The sequence below is a fragment of the Delphinapterus leucas genome, chromosome 1, assembly GCF_059928025.1.
Source record: "Delphinapterus leucas isolate spDelLeu-1000000601 "Yukka" chromosome 1, BTC_Dleu_Yukka2, whole genome shotgun sequence".
Lineage (NCBI taxonomy): Eukaryota > Metazoa > Chordata > Mammalia > Artiodactyla > Monodontidae > Delphinapterus > Delphinapterus leucas.
In genome coordinates this window covers 11058983-11071015 of record NC_143129.1, presented here as the reverse complement: position 1 = coordinate 11071015, position 12033 = coordinate 11058983, and the positions used below count along the sequence as shown (strand labels likewise).

The 12033-nt window shown below is 40.6% G+C and overlaps 1 protein-coding gene across 2 annotated transcripts in view; it reads left to right on the top strand.

Moving 5' to 3' along the window:
- Positions 1-12033, top strand: part of CRB1 (crumbs cell polarity complex component 1) — a 270924-nt gene that overhangs the window by 206645 nt on the left and 52246 nt on the right. For both annotated transcript variants that reach the window (XM_089906531.1, XM_089906528.1), the window contains one exon: positions 6722-7678. In XM_089906531.1, coding sequence (XP_089762657.1) covers positions 6722-7678 — 957 coding nt within the window. The remainder of the gene's footprint in view (positions 1-6721; positions 7679-12033) is intronic.

Sequence of the window (12033 nt, the reverse complement as noted above, 5' to 3'; positions counted from 1 at the left end):
TGGTGTATGATCCTTTTAATGTGCTGCTGGTTTCTGTTTGCTAGTATTTTGTTGAGGATTTTTGCATCTATATTCATCAATGATATTGGCCTGTAGTTTTCTTTTTTTGTAACATCTTTCTCTGGTTTTGGTATCACGGTGATGGTGGCCTTATAGAATGAGTTTGGGAGTGTTCCTCCCTCTCCTATATTTTGAAAGAGTTTGAGAAGGGTAGGTGTTTGCTCTTCTCTAAATGTTTGATAGAATTCGCCTGTGAAGCCATCTGGTCCTGGGCTTTTGTTTGTTGGAAGATTTTTAATCACAGTCTCAATTTCAGTGCTTGTGATTCGTCTTTATATTTTCTGTTTCTTCCTGGTTCAGTCTCGGAAGGTTTTGCTTTTCTAAGAATGTGTCCATTTCTTCCAGGTCGTCCACTTTATTGGCATAGAGTTGCTTGTAGTAATGTCTCATGATCCTTTGTATTTCTGCAATGTCAGTTGTTATTACTTCTCCTTTTACATTTCTAATTCTGTTGATTTGAGTCTTCTCCCTCTTTTTCTTGATGAGTCTGGCTAATGGTTTATCAATTTTGTTTATCTTCTCAAAGAACCAGCTTTTAGTTTCATTGATCTTTGCTATTGTTTCCTTCATTTCTTTTTCACTTATTTTTGATCTGATCTTTATGATTTCTTTCCTTCTGCTAACGTTGGTGGTCTTCTTGTTCTTCTTTTCTAATTGCTTTAGGTGTAAGGTTAGGTTGTTTATTTGAGATTTTTCTTGTTTCTTGAGGTAGGATTGTATTGCTATAGACTTCCCTCTTAGAACTGCTTTTGCTTCATCCCATAGGTTTTGGGCCGTTGTGTTTTCATTGTCCTTTGTTTCTAGCTTTTTTTGATTTCCTCTTTGATTTCTTCAGTGATCTCTTGGTTATTTAGTAGCGTATTGTTTAGCCTCCATGTGTTTGTATTTTTTACAGTTTTTTTCTTGTAATTGATATCTAGTCTCACAGCATTGTGGTCAGAAAAGATACTTGGTACGACTTAAATTTTCTTACATTTACTGAGGCTTGATTTGTGACCTAAGGTATGATCTATCCTGGAGAATGTTCCATGAGCACTTGAGAAGAAAGTGTAATCTACTGTTTTTGGATGGAATGTCCTATAAATATCAATTAAGTCCATCTCATTTAATGTATCATTTAAAGCTTGTGTTTCCTTATTTGTTTTCATTTTGGTTGACCTGTCCATTGGTGAAAGTGGGGTGTTAAAGTCCCCTACTATTATTGTGTTGCCATCCATTTCCCATTTTATGGCTGTTAGCATTTGCCTTATGTATTGAGATGCTCCTATGTTGGGTGCATAAATATTTACAATTGTTATATCTTCTTGCATTGATCCATTGATCATTATGTTGTGTCCTTCTTTTTGTCTTCTAATAATCGTTATTTTTAAAGTCTATTTTTTCTGATATGAGAATTGCTATTCCAGCTTTCTTTTGATTTCCATTTGTATGGAATATCTTTTTCCATCCCCTCACTTTCAGTCTGTATGTGTCCCTAGGTCTGAAGTGGGTCTCTTACAGACAGCATGTATATGGGTCTTGTTTTTGTATCTATTCAGCCAGTTTATGTCTTTTGGTTGGAGTATTTAATCCATTTACATTTAAGGTAATTATCAGTGTGTATGTTCCTATTACCATTTTCTTAATTATTTTGGGTTTGTTATTGTAGGTCTTCTCCTTCTCTTGTGTTTCCCACTAGAGAATTCCTTTAGCATTTGTTGTAAAGCTGGTTTGGTGGTGCTGAATTCTCTTAGATTTTGCTTGTCTGTAAAGGTTTTAATTTCTCCAGTGAATCTGAATAAGATCCTTGCTGAGTAATCTTGGTTGTAGGTTTTTCCCTGTCATTGCTTTAAATATGTCCTGCCACTCCCTTCTGGCTTGTAGAGTTTCTGCTGCAAGGTCAGCTGTTACCCTTATGAGGATTTCCTTGTATGTTATTTGTTGCTTTTCCCTTGCTGCTTTTAATATTTTTTCTTTGTGTTTAATTTTTGATAGTTTGATTAATATGTGTCTGGGTGTGTTTCTCCTTGGATTTATCCTATATGGGACTCTCTGCGCTTCCTGGACTTGATTGACTATTTCCTTTCCCATATTAGGGAAGTTTTCAACTATAATCTCTTCAAATATTTTATCAGTCCTTTTCTTTTTCTCTTCTTCTTCTGGGATCCCTATAATTTGAATGTTGGTAGGTTTAATGTTGTCCCAGAGGTCTCTGAGACTGTCCTCATTTCTTTTCATTCTTTTTTCTTTATTCTGCACTGCAGTAGTTATATCCATTATTTTATCTTCCAGGTCACGTATCCTTTCTTCTGCCTCAGTTATTCTGCTATTGATTGCTTCTAGAGAATTTTTAATTTTATTCATTGTGTTGTTCATCATTGTTTGTTTGCTCTTTAGTTCTTCTAGGTCCTTGTTAAATGTTTCTTGTGTTTTCTCCATTCTATTTACAAGATTTTGGATCATCTTTGCTATCATTACTCTGAATTCTTTTTCAGGTAGACTGCCTGTTTCCTCTCATTTGTTTGGTCTGGTGGGTTTTTACCTTGCTCCTTCATCTGCTGCATATTTCTCTGTCTTCTCGTTTTGTTTAACTTACTGTGTTTGGGGTGTCCTTTTCACAGGCTGCAGGTTAGTAGTTCCCATTTTTTTTGGTGTCTGTCCTCAGTGTGTAATTTTGGTTCAGTGGGTTGCGTAGGCTTTCTGGTGGAGGGAACTGGTGCCTGTGTTCTGGTAGATGAGGCTGGATCTTGTCTTTCTGGTGGGCTGGACCACGTCCGGTGGTGTGTTTTGGGGTGTCTGTGATCTTGGCATGGTTTTAGGCAGCCTCTATGCTAATGGGTGGGGTTGTGTTCCTGTCTTACTAGTTGTTTGGCATCAGGTGTCCAGCACTGGAGCTTGCTGGTCGTTGAGTGGAGCTGGGTTTTAGTGTTGAGATGGAGATCTCTGGAAGAGCTCTCGCTGATTGATATTATGTGGGGCCAGGAGGTCTCTAGTGGACCAATGTCCTGAACTCAGTGCTCCCACCTCAGAGGCCCAGGCCTGACACCCAGCCGGAGCACCAAGACCCTGTCAGCCACACAGCTTTTGGGAAATCTGAGGTCTTCTGCCAGCATTCAGTAGGTGTTCTGTAGGAGTTGTTCCACATGTAGGTGTATTTTTGATGTATTTGTGGGGAGGAAGGTGATCTCCACGTCTTACTCCTCTGCCATCTTAAAGGTCCTCTATCTGTCTGCATATTTTAAGAAAATGCTAGAGACATTATATGTATGCCATTACAAAAGTATTAGGAGGCCTATGTATTCTACTGTTTACCATTGCATTAAGCTGCACAAAGTTTATGCATTTTTTAATGCATTTTTCTCTTCTTTCTAAGCTCAGTATTCTTGTGAGCTAACATTTCCTGAATGGTTTCTTCTCTGCTCCCTCCCTCCCCCCCTTTTCTTCTCCTTTTTTTTTTTTTTTCCTTTCATCTTTCCTTCTCTTTCTTTCTTTTTCAGAAACCACCTTATCTATTTTTAGGTGTTTCAAATTCTTAAAATGTGAACTGTTGGGTGGTCTGAAATTTGGCCCTCTAATGACTCTGGGCTTTCATGGCCTGCACATGATTTTATTTCAGCAGAACTTCATGTATTTGAACAGTAATAAACAACACATAGTCTAAGCAGTTCTGAAAACTCTTTTCAAAAAAAAAAAAAGATGAAAGGTTGTGACTGCTCACCTGGGGCAGCAGGAAAGAGAGAGAAAGAAGGGGAATTGCTGCTGGGTTGTGCTGGGCTGGGCTGTGCTGGGCTGGTCAACAACCATGCTCCCCTCCACCTGCAGGGCAGAGGCCCGTGGACCTGGGGTCCTTGGGGAGTCATGGGAGGAGTGTCAGTCAGTGGTCAGTGTAAAACGGGTCCTGGTCCCCCTCAGAAGGCGCAGGAAGAACAACAGACAGAGTTGGTGATGTCAAGTAAACCTTAGGAAGCCAATGAGGAAGGGGCTGGGAGAGGGACAACGTGAGAACAAGGCCTTGTGGCTGGAATCTCAGCTGGAGCGATGGACCAGGGGGCTCCAAGGACCCCACAAAGAGCCCCGGGATAAAAGTCACCTTGAAACACCTGCCAGTCTCAGAGAGAGTGGAGCCATCTAACACCGGCACCAGTCAGGGGAAACTTTCTGAACCCTTCTGACACTCAGGCAGAAGTCTGGAGGTGGGGAGGGGAGGGAAAAAAGAAGGGGGCACCCTTCCTGGTCCTTTTTCAAGACAGCCTGAAGTCGACCTAACAGACAAAGAAAAAAGATTCAATTCCAAAGTGCACTGAAACTTACATTTCTTATGACTGGCCATCCTACTCATTATAGGTCTTTAAAATGTGATCTTAAGACTTATTAGTCAAGGCTGAACAGAAAAGACTTGGGGTCTGTAGGAGATTTTATCCCCCATTAAATATGTTTAAAGGCACAAGGGAAAAAAGAGTTTTTTCTCATTTCTCATTTCTCATTTATAACTCATGAGCTGTTCAGCATTCCTCTTAATTAAATGCTTACGGATTGATTTTTTTGTGTTTTCAAAATCCTGTGAAAATCAAATTTAAGTAAACTATCTTCTAATAACAAAAGTTTGAACTTTTCGTAAGTTCAGTTAAATGAAACTTGCATTCTAACATTCCTTTAAAATATAGCCTGTAATTTCTGTGTCCGTTCTGTTACCTATGAGGATGATTATAGATCACATAAATCAGTTTGATTTAGTTTTATTTTTTCTACTCATCCAGCTTTTTATAACACACATATGCACAGCACTGTGCAGGGACTGTGGGAGACTCTAAGATTGTAACACGTTCCCTCCTTTCACAGAGCTTGAAATACTTTTGGATTAACAAAGATTGTATGAAAGTAATCCAAGTAAAGTAAAATATAAGTACAGGAGGGTCCAGTCAAGGGTCTAAATATATGGTACATAAATGGCTGTGGGCAAAAATGTAACCACTGTGCCACCAGGTAAATTTATCTCAAAATAGACACAAAAAGAGCACTTTGGGCTCTGGAGTAGATGAGGTTAAATGCAGCATAAAAATTTTAATCACCTTACAAAGGTCATCATTAATCAATTCATACAAAAATTAATTACCTAGTGCCAAACGTGAGCCAGGCATCGTGCTGTGCTTTAGACATACGTTGGTAAATCAAACAGCTTCCCTTCCCTCGTGAAGAGCATGATCTAATGAGATTCCAGCCTAATATGCTGTCCAAGTCAATCTCTCATTATGTAAAGTTATGCAATTTGTGGGTCATTCCGTATGCCCACACTTTCTAAATAGTCTCTCTCAATGATGACAGTGCTGTTTGATTTTGTCATGCGAGGGTAATTTCTTTGGTTATTACTTTTTACTTACAGCCAACACTTACTGAGAAGTCACTTATGTATCAAGCAATGTTATGAGCATCTTATGTGTCTTTACTCACTTAACCTTTAAAAAGCCCTGCGATACGGATACTATTTTTAACCCCATTTTATAGATCAGAAGACCTAGACACAAAAAATAAATGTAACCTGCTCACTGCCTAGCTGGGATTCAGATCCAACATTATCAATATAGGAGCCTTTGATTAAATTTAAGAAGCACACACTTAGGCGTGGAGTTAAATGGGAAAATAGGACAGACATGTTAGTAATAACAAAAAACAAGAATGCACTAAGTTATCAATTAAAAAACAGAAAGTGTCAGATTGGATTTTAAAAACCAGATTGTAGAAGTGCTTTGGAGTTTAGACGTCAATCTTTCTAAGCCTCAGTGTTGTCTGTGAAAGAGAGCTAAGTCTATCTGCCTTGAAAACCTCAGGAGATTGCTGTAAACACAAACACATAACGTGGATGATGGTGCTGTCGAAGCCACAGAGTCCTATACATGTGTCAGTTTTTGTTAACACTATTTGTTCATTTGAACTTCGTTAAAAAGCAATAGCCATCACTCTTAAAAAGTGTTATAGTTCTTTTTGTTACCTGGATTAAATGAATTCTAACAATTCTCTAATTAGATACCTTTTTTTGACTTAGAACCAGGAAAAAGAGTAAAAGAAAGTAAAGAAACTAGAAACCAGAACTTGTTATTGGATAGATTTCATGGTTTATACTAGACTTGTGGAGAGGAGGTTATGGGACCTTCCATTCTCTTCAGAAGCCCTCCACAGAGAGAGTTGTCTGGACTGTCTGTGTGTCTAGGGATTACGGGGAGGTGCAAAAAATGGAGAAGGCAGATCGCTGTTTCCAAGTAGAATAGAGTGAAATTAGCAGCCCAGGGCAAGATAAACAATATCTGGGAACTAAGTCCCCAAGTAAATAATTTGTGTCTAGCATTGTTCCCAATAGCAATCTAATTCTCTTTTAAAAATATTTTTATGATATTCAGTGTCACATATATATCTGACAATGATAGTTTGAGTCAACCACTCTTTTTGGCAAATAACCTATTTCTAGAGGGAGAATTCAAGGTTCACCATGACTGCACTTCTGTGCACCATACGTGCAGAATGATGGAATCGGTATTAGCTCCTCAGTCTCTAGTCACATTTCGCTCTGTTACACTCCTACACCTGAGCCGGTTCTGCACCTCCAAAAGATTATACATGAAGACTATGTGAAAGTTCTATTTTTGATCTGAATATATGTAATTTCAATCTATTCTTTATCACTGAACAGGGGTCCGCTGTGAAGAGGACGTCGATGAGTGCTCTTCAAGCCCTTGCCAAAACGGTGGTACCTGTGAGAACTTGCCTGGGACTTACACTTGCCGTTGCCCATTTGATAACCATTCTGGAGCATTTTACGGAGGAAGGAACTGTTCTGATTTGCTCCTCAGCTGTACTGATCACCCATGTCTAAATAATGGAACATGCGTCCCTCACCTCCGCAATGGCCAGCATGGATTCGGCTGCCTGTGTCCCTCTGGCTATACTGGGTCACGGTGTGAAACGGTCACCACACTTTCTTTTGAGGGTGATGGCTTCCTGTGGGTCCCAAGTGGCTCAGTGACAGCCAAGGACTCCGGTTGTACAATAGCCCTCAGGTTTCAGACTGTCCAGCCAGTGGCACTTCTACTCTTCCGAGGTGACAGGGACGTGTTTGTGGTACTGGAGCTGCTCAGTGGCTACGTCCACTTATCAGTTCAAGTCAGGGATCAGCCAAAGGTGGTCCTGTTCATCTCCCACAGCACCAGCGATGGGGAGTGGCATGCGGTGGAGGTGACGTTTGCAGAGGCTGTGACCCTTGCCTTACTTGACGAGTCTTGCCTGGGGACATGCATCATGAGAGCTCCTTCTCCATTTGGAAGCGATGGGTCAACATGTGCTTTACAAAACTCCTTTTTGGGGGGTTTACCAGAGGGAACAGCCCACAGTGGTGTTGCTCTGCTTAACGTTTATAATAGACCATCCATACCTTCTCTTGTGGGCTGCCTCCAAGATGTTCAACTTGACTCGAATCCCATCACCCTGGAGAACATCTCGTCCGGCTGGTCATTAAATGTCAAGGCAGGCTGCCCGAGAAAGGACTGGTGTGAGAGCCAGCCCTGTCACAACAGAGGACGCTGCCTCAACTTGTGGCTTAGTTACCAGTGTGATTGCTACCGGCCCTACCGAGGCCGTAGCTGTCACAGAGGTGAGAGGGGCAGGGCGCCAGGAAGGCTGTGCCTCAGAGCAGAGCTGGGACAAAACAGCCAGGCCGTTCCTGCTGGTTATGAATCATCAGGAGCCCTCAGGACTCTGCGGCTGGCTGTCCACTGACAGGAAGAGGAAGAGGCTGATGATGTACCTTAATTAAATCTGAGTGGATTCATAGGACACCAGGGTTTCACTCATGCAGAGAAGTGAAAACTAAGCCCATAGCTCCCATCCAAATGGGTTTACACCTTGGTGTTTACAAAATGCTATTACAATTTTACCATTTGTTGTGTATCAGAAATTTATTGCAAATCTTATTTGAAAGAGGAGTAATCTTTTTGGAAAAACAGGACCGTTAGACATGAAACTAGTCAATGCCAAATTCTAGCACAATACCGCGTGCATAGTAGACTCTCAGTACGTAGTTACTTCCTTGCCCTCCTCTCTATGCAGTTCACACTAGCTCCAAAATCATGCTCAAGTTTAGCACTTTTACAAACCACCAATTTTATGCAAAGGTGTATTTTCCAGAGTTGCATTGGAGAAAACAGGTATTTTACCTACGTGTCCTAAGAAAAAAAAGAAAGAAAAAAGTTTTTAAAAAGTAACAACACTGAAACTTGGTAGATGCCATAAACTAATTGATCTAATTTCTCTAGCAAATCAGTTTGAAATGCATTTCAAAATCCTTACTTCCGACATTGTTGCAAAGACTGCTGTTGATAGTGATCAATACATACCTGTTTCTTTTTATTATTCTCTTGCATTGCAAATGTTGGAAAGGTAATTGCAACAGACTGCTTTGAAGTGCAGCTGTAATTTACCCCAAGATTTGAGAGTAACGTGAAATAGGACAACATCTGGTAAATAGCCTTCTTTGCTTTATATGAAGTAAAATTGAAACCAGTCTTGGTCTATACCCTACTCCGTGTATGAAGGGCTAAGAATTATTAGAAGCTATTCACGGGTCTCCCCCTGACCACAATATTCATTACAAATCACGGACCTGCTCGACTATGAGGGCTGGCGTCTACTAGCTCTATGTAATATTTTAAAGGGAATGGCAAGTTGTTTTGTGATATTTTTAAAGGAGAAAAGGGGAGATTATGCTGAAGCAATGTTCACTTTTTGAAGAAAAATTTAATTGACCTAAGGCAATATTTTTACTACATATACAAAATAACAAACAGATGCTGACTCATTTTGACCAGCTTCCAAGTGCAGTGACCCATGAGGTTAATACTGACCGTGGGGATGCTAACTGTCCTGGTAGATAGATTCAAGGGATGCCAATCCAGTGGGTTCTGGTTTTCTTTAATTTATTTTTTCCAACTTGGAAAATCACAGAGTCTTTAAGCCCAGTTCCTGAATTGGTTAGCTGTCCCCTCTCTTCCTCCAGTTTCCTTTTCCCCCGGCTGCCCGCCACCCCTCCACTATTTGAAACTGTTTAATCCTCATGAAAATGCTTAGCTTCAGAAGATATCTTTTTAGGGAGTAAGTTCTGTAAAATCATCCCTTTCTGAAAATTCTTGGTATAATTTTAAGAAAAGTTATATTTCTCATATCACCTCTTAGTCATAAATTTAAAGTATTTTGTATTTGCTATCATCTTTGAGGAATGTTTGCTGGGGAGCTTATTCCCATCACAAAAGATGCTTACAAGCTGTAAGGACAACCTGGAATCTTCCTGTCATTGTACATAGATGTTCAGGAGGAGATGGGCTAAAAAGTACAAGGCAAAAACTTCACCCAATTCATGATCCTGGCTCAGCGTTTCCCAAACATGGTACCCATTGCAAGGAACAAGCAGACTGGATGGAGGATTTGGCTGGCTGACGAAACATGACAGACAGACGGGCTTCCTATATTTTAAAGTTGATTTTTTAAAAATGATCAAGTGTCTCAATAAGAAGAGTTCAGAGAAGAGTTTCTCAAAGCTTAGTTCCCAGAGCTGTCTGCAGGGTCATCACGGTGTATCTTATCGCCCTGGCTGTGTCCAGGAACGTGGAGCTTCCAGGATACTGTTCAGGATAAAGGTATCACCGACCTCGTCCCTTCTAGAGAATATTTGATTAAGAGAGGCAATTGACATATGTTTTATCTTCAGTCGTACATCTAAACTTTGACACTCTTATCTGCTTGGAATTAGAGTTTCTTAGATATAGAAGGAGCTTCACTCCATGACTGAATTTTTTACACTGTTTTGCACCCAAGTGTAGTGGCCCAAACCTCTGCTTACACACCTTCAGGAATGGGAAACTCACTCACACTCCATCTTCCCAGAAATCCCCTAGAAGTTGTCTTTTTTGTACTAAACTAATATATGATGACCTATAGCTTCCATTCATTGGCAGCATTGTAACTCTTGAAGCCAATGTCAACCTTACTTACATGTCTTCTTCTTGAGAACACAAATATTTGAAGAAAAGTGTCTTGTACCATCCAAGCCATCACTCCTATCATGCTAAACACACCCAGTTTCTTCTGATGTTTCCCACCTGACATCGTTTTCAGACACTCCATCAGCTGCTTGCTTGCTCTGGAATAAATCTGCTTATCTGGCTCCTAGATGTGCCTGACAGTGCAGAGTGACACAGGACTGTAACCTTCTCGTTCCAGAGAATGTCCTTCTATTCTGCAGCCTAATGTCCCATTGACCTTTGGGCAGCCACATTCTATGATTGGTTCACTTTGAGCTGTTCTCCCTCTTGGTGCCACAGAGTTCTGCTTTTTCCACCCTAAACCAATGAAGTACACTTAGACCCAAGTGGCTTTTATTTACTAAATAAATTTCTTCTTGTTGTAGTCCATCAATCATTAAAACTTGGTTATTTCTTATCCCTATTTGTCGTCCCTCTTCATGACACATCAACAACACATATGAGAATCATTCTTTCCGTGTCCACAGACAAGTCATATATGGCGTCAGGTGTTTCTAAAATCATGTAGTAAATCATGTGCTCTGACTACTTGCTTGTGATTTCTGAAGAATAGGACTGCTGGAGAGTCAAGCTTCTGAGAAAAAGAAACAGCTCTGTGTTCTGTCTGTCTTTTCATCTGGATCCACAAAGTGATGCTGCAGGCGTCCCAGGATGACCAGCGGGGACCACCCCTGAGGCAGAGCAATTCTGTGCATATTCCCAAACCTCGGGAACTTCAAGAGCCACATTTTCTTATTGAGCATTTTATCTCATATGAAAGTGCTGCCGTGCATTCAGAGATGTTAGCCTCTTCAAACGGATTGTTACATCTAACAATGCACTTTGAAAGCTACCTGTAGTTGCCTGGAGCAGGTGGTCTCCAAATGCAGATTCAAAATGTAACGTTCCTGTCGAAAATCAAGGCAGAATTCTGAAAATGCAGACTTTTATGCAGAAGGTCTTCAAACACAGATGGTTACCTAAGCAAGCTTCACTATAATTCAGCTAAAATAAAATATGTCCCGCCTTTGCTCAAACTTCAGTGGAACCATATGACAACATTTAAACATGCTGGAATGTGCTTTTTTTCTGGCTAGGATTGGGATGTGAAGACTTGAAGATAGCAATATGTTTAAGACAGTGCTCTTGTCAAGTTCATCAGTGATTTCCAGATTGCAAGATTCAGTGGTCATTTTTCAGTCCTCATCTGCCTTGACCTCTCAGCAACAGTTACCACAGTTGAATACGCCCTCTTCCTGAAAACTCTTTCCTCACTAGGCTTATGGGGTGTCACTCTCCCTTCGTTCTCTTTCTGTCTTACTCTTTTATCATCTCCTTTACCTCCACATGTCTGATGCTTAAGGGTTCAGTTCTTGGACCTCTTCTTCTCTCTCTAGATTCACTCTCTTGGTGATCTCTTCCAATCTTAGGGCTTTAAATGCCACATTTACACTGACAAATCCAAAATTACTGTGACTAGCCCAGAATGTCTCCCCTGAACCTCTATATCTAACTGCTGACTAGAAATTTCCACCTGGATATCTAATAGGGCATCTCAAATTTAATATGGAATCTCATTTCTCCCCCAAATCTGTTCCTCCTGTTTTCTTCCCCATCTCTGCAAATGGAAACTCAGTGCTTCTAGTTACTTGGACCAAAAGCCTTGGAGAGCAACTTGCCCCAGAAAATCCTGGTTTTGGTTCTACCAAAACATTTCCAAAATCTGACCACTTCTCCCCATCTGCACCATGACCACTGATCCAAGCCCATCATTTATCTCCTGAATTTCTGCAGTAATATCTCTACTTTCTTCGGGGTTCTGCTCAAATATTACCTTCTCAGAGAGTTCTTCCCTGATGACTCCATTTAAAAGGACAGCTCCACTCCTACCTGCAGCTCTTCCCAGTCCCTTTCTCTGCCTGAGTTTTTGTAT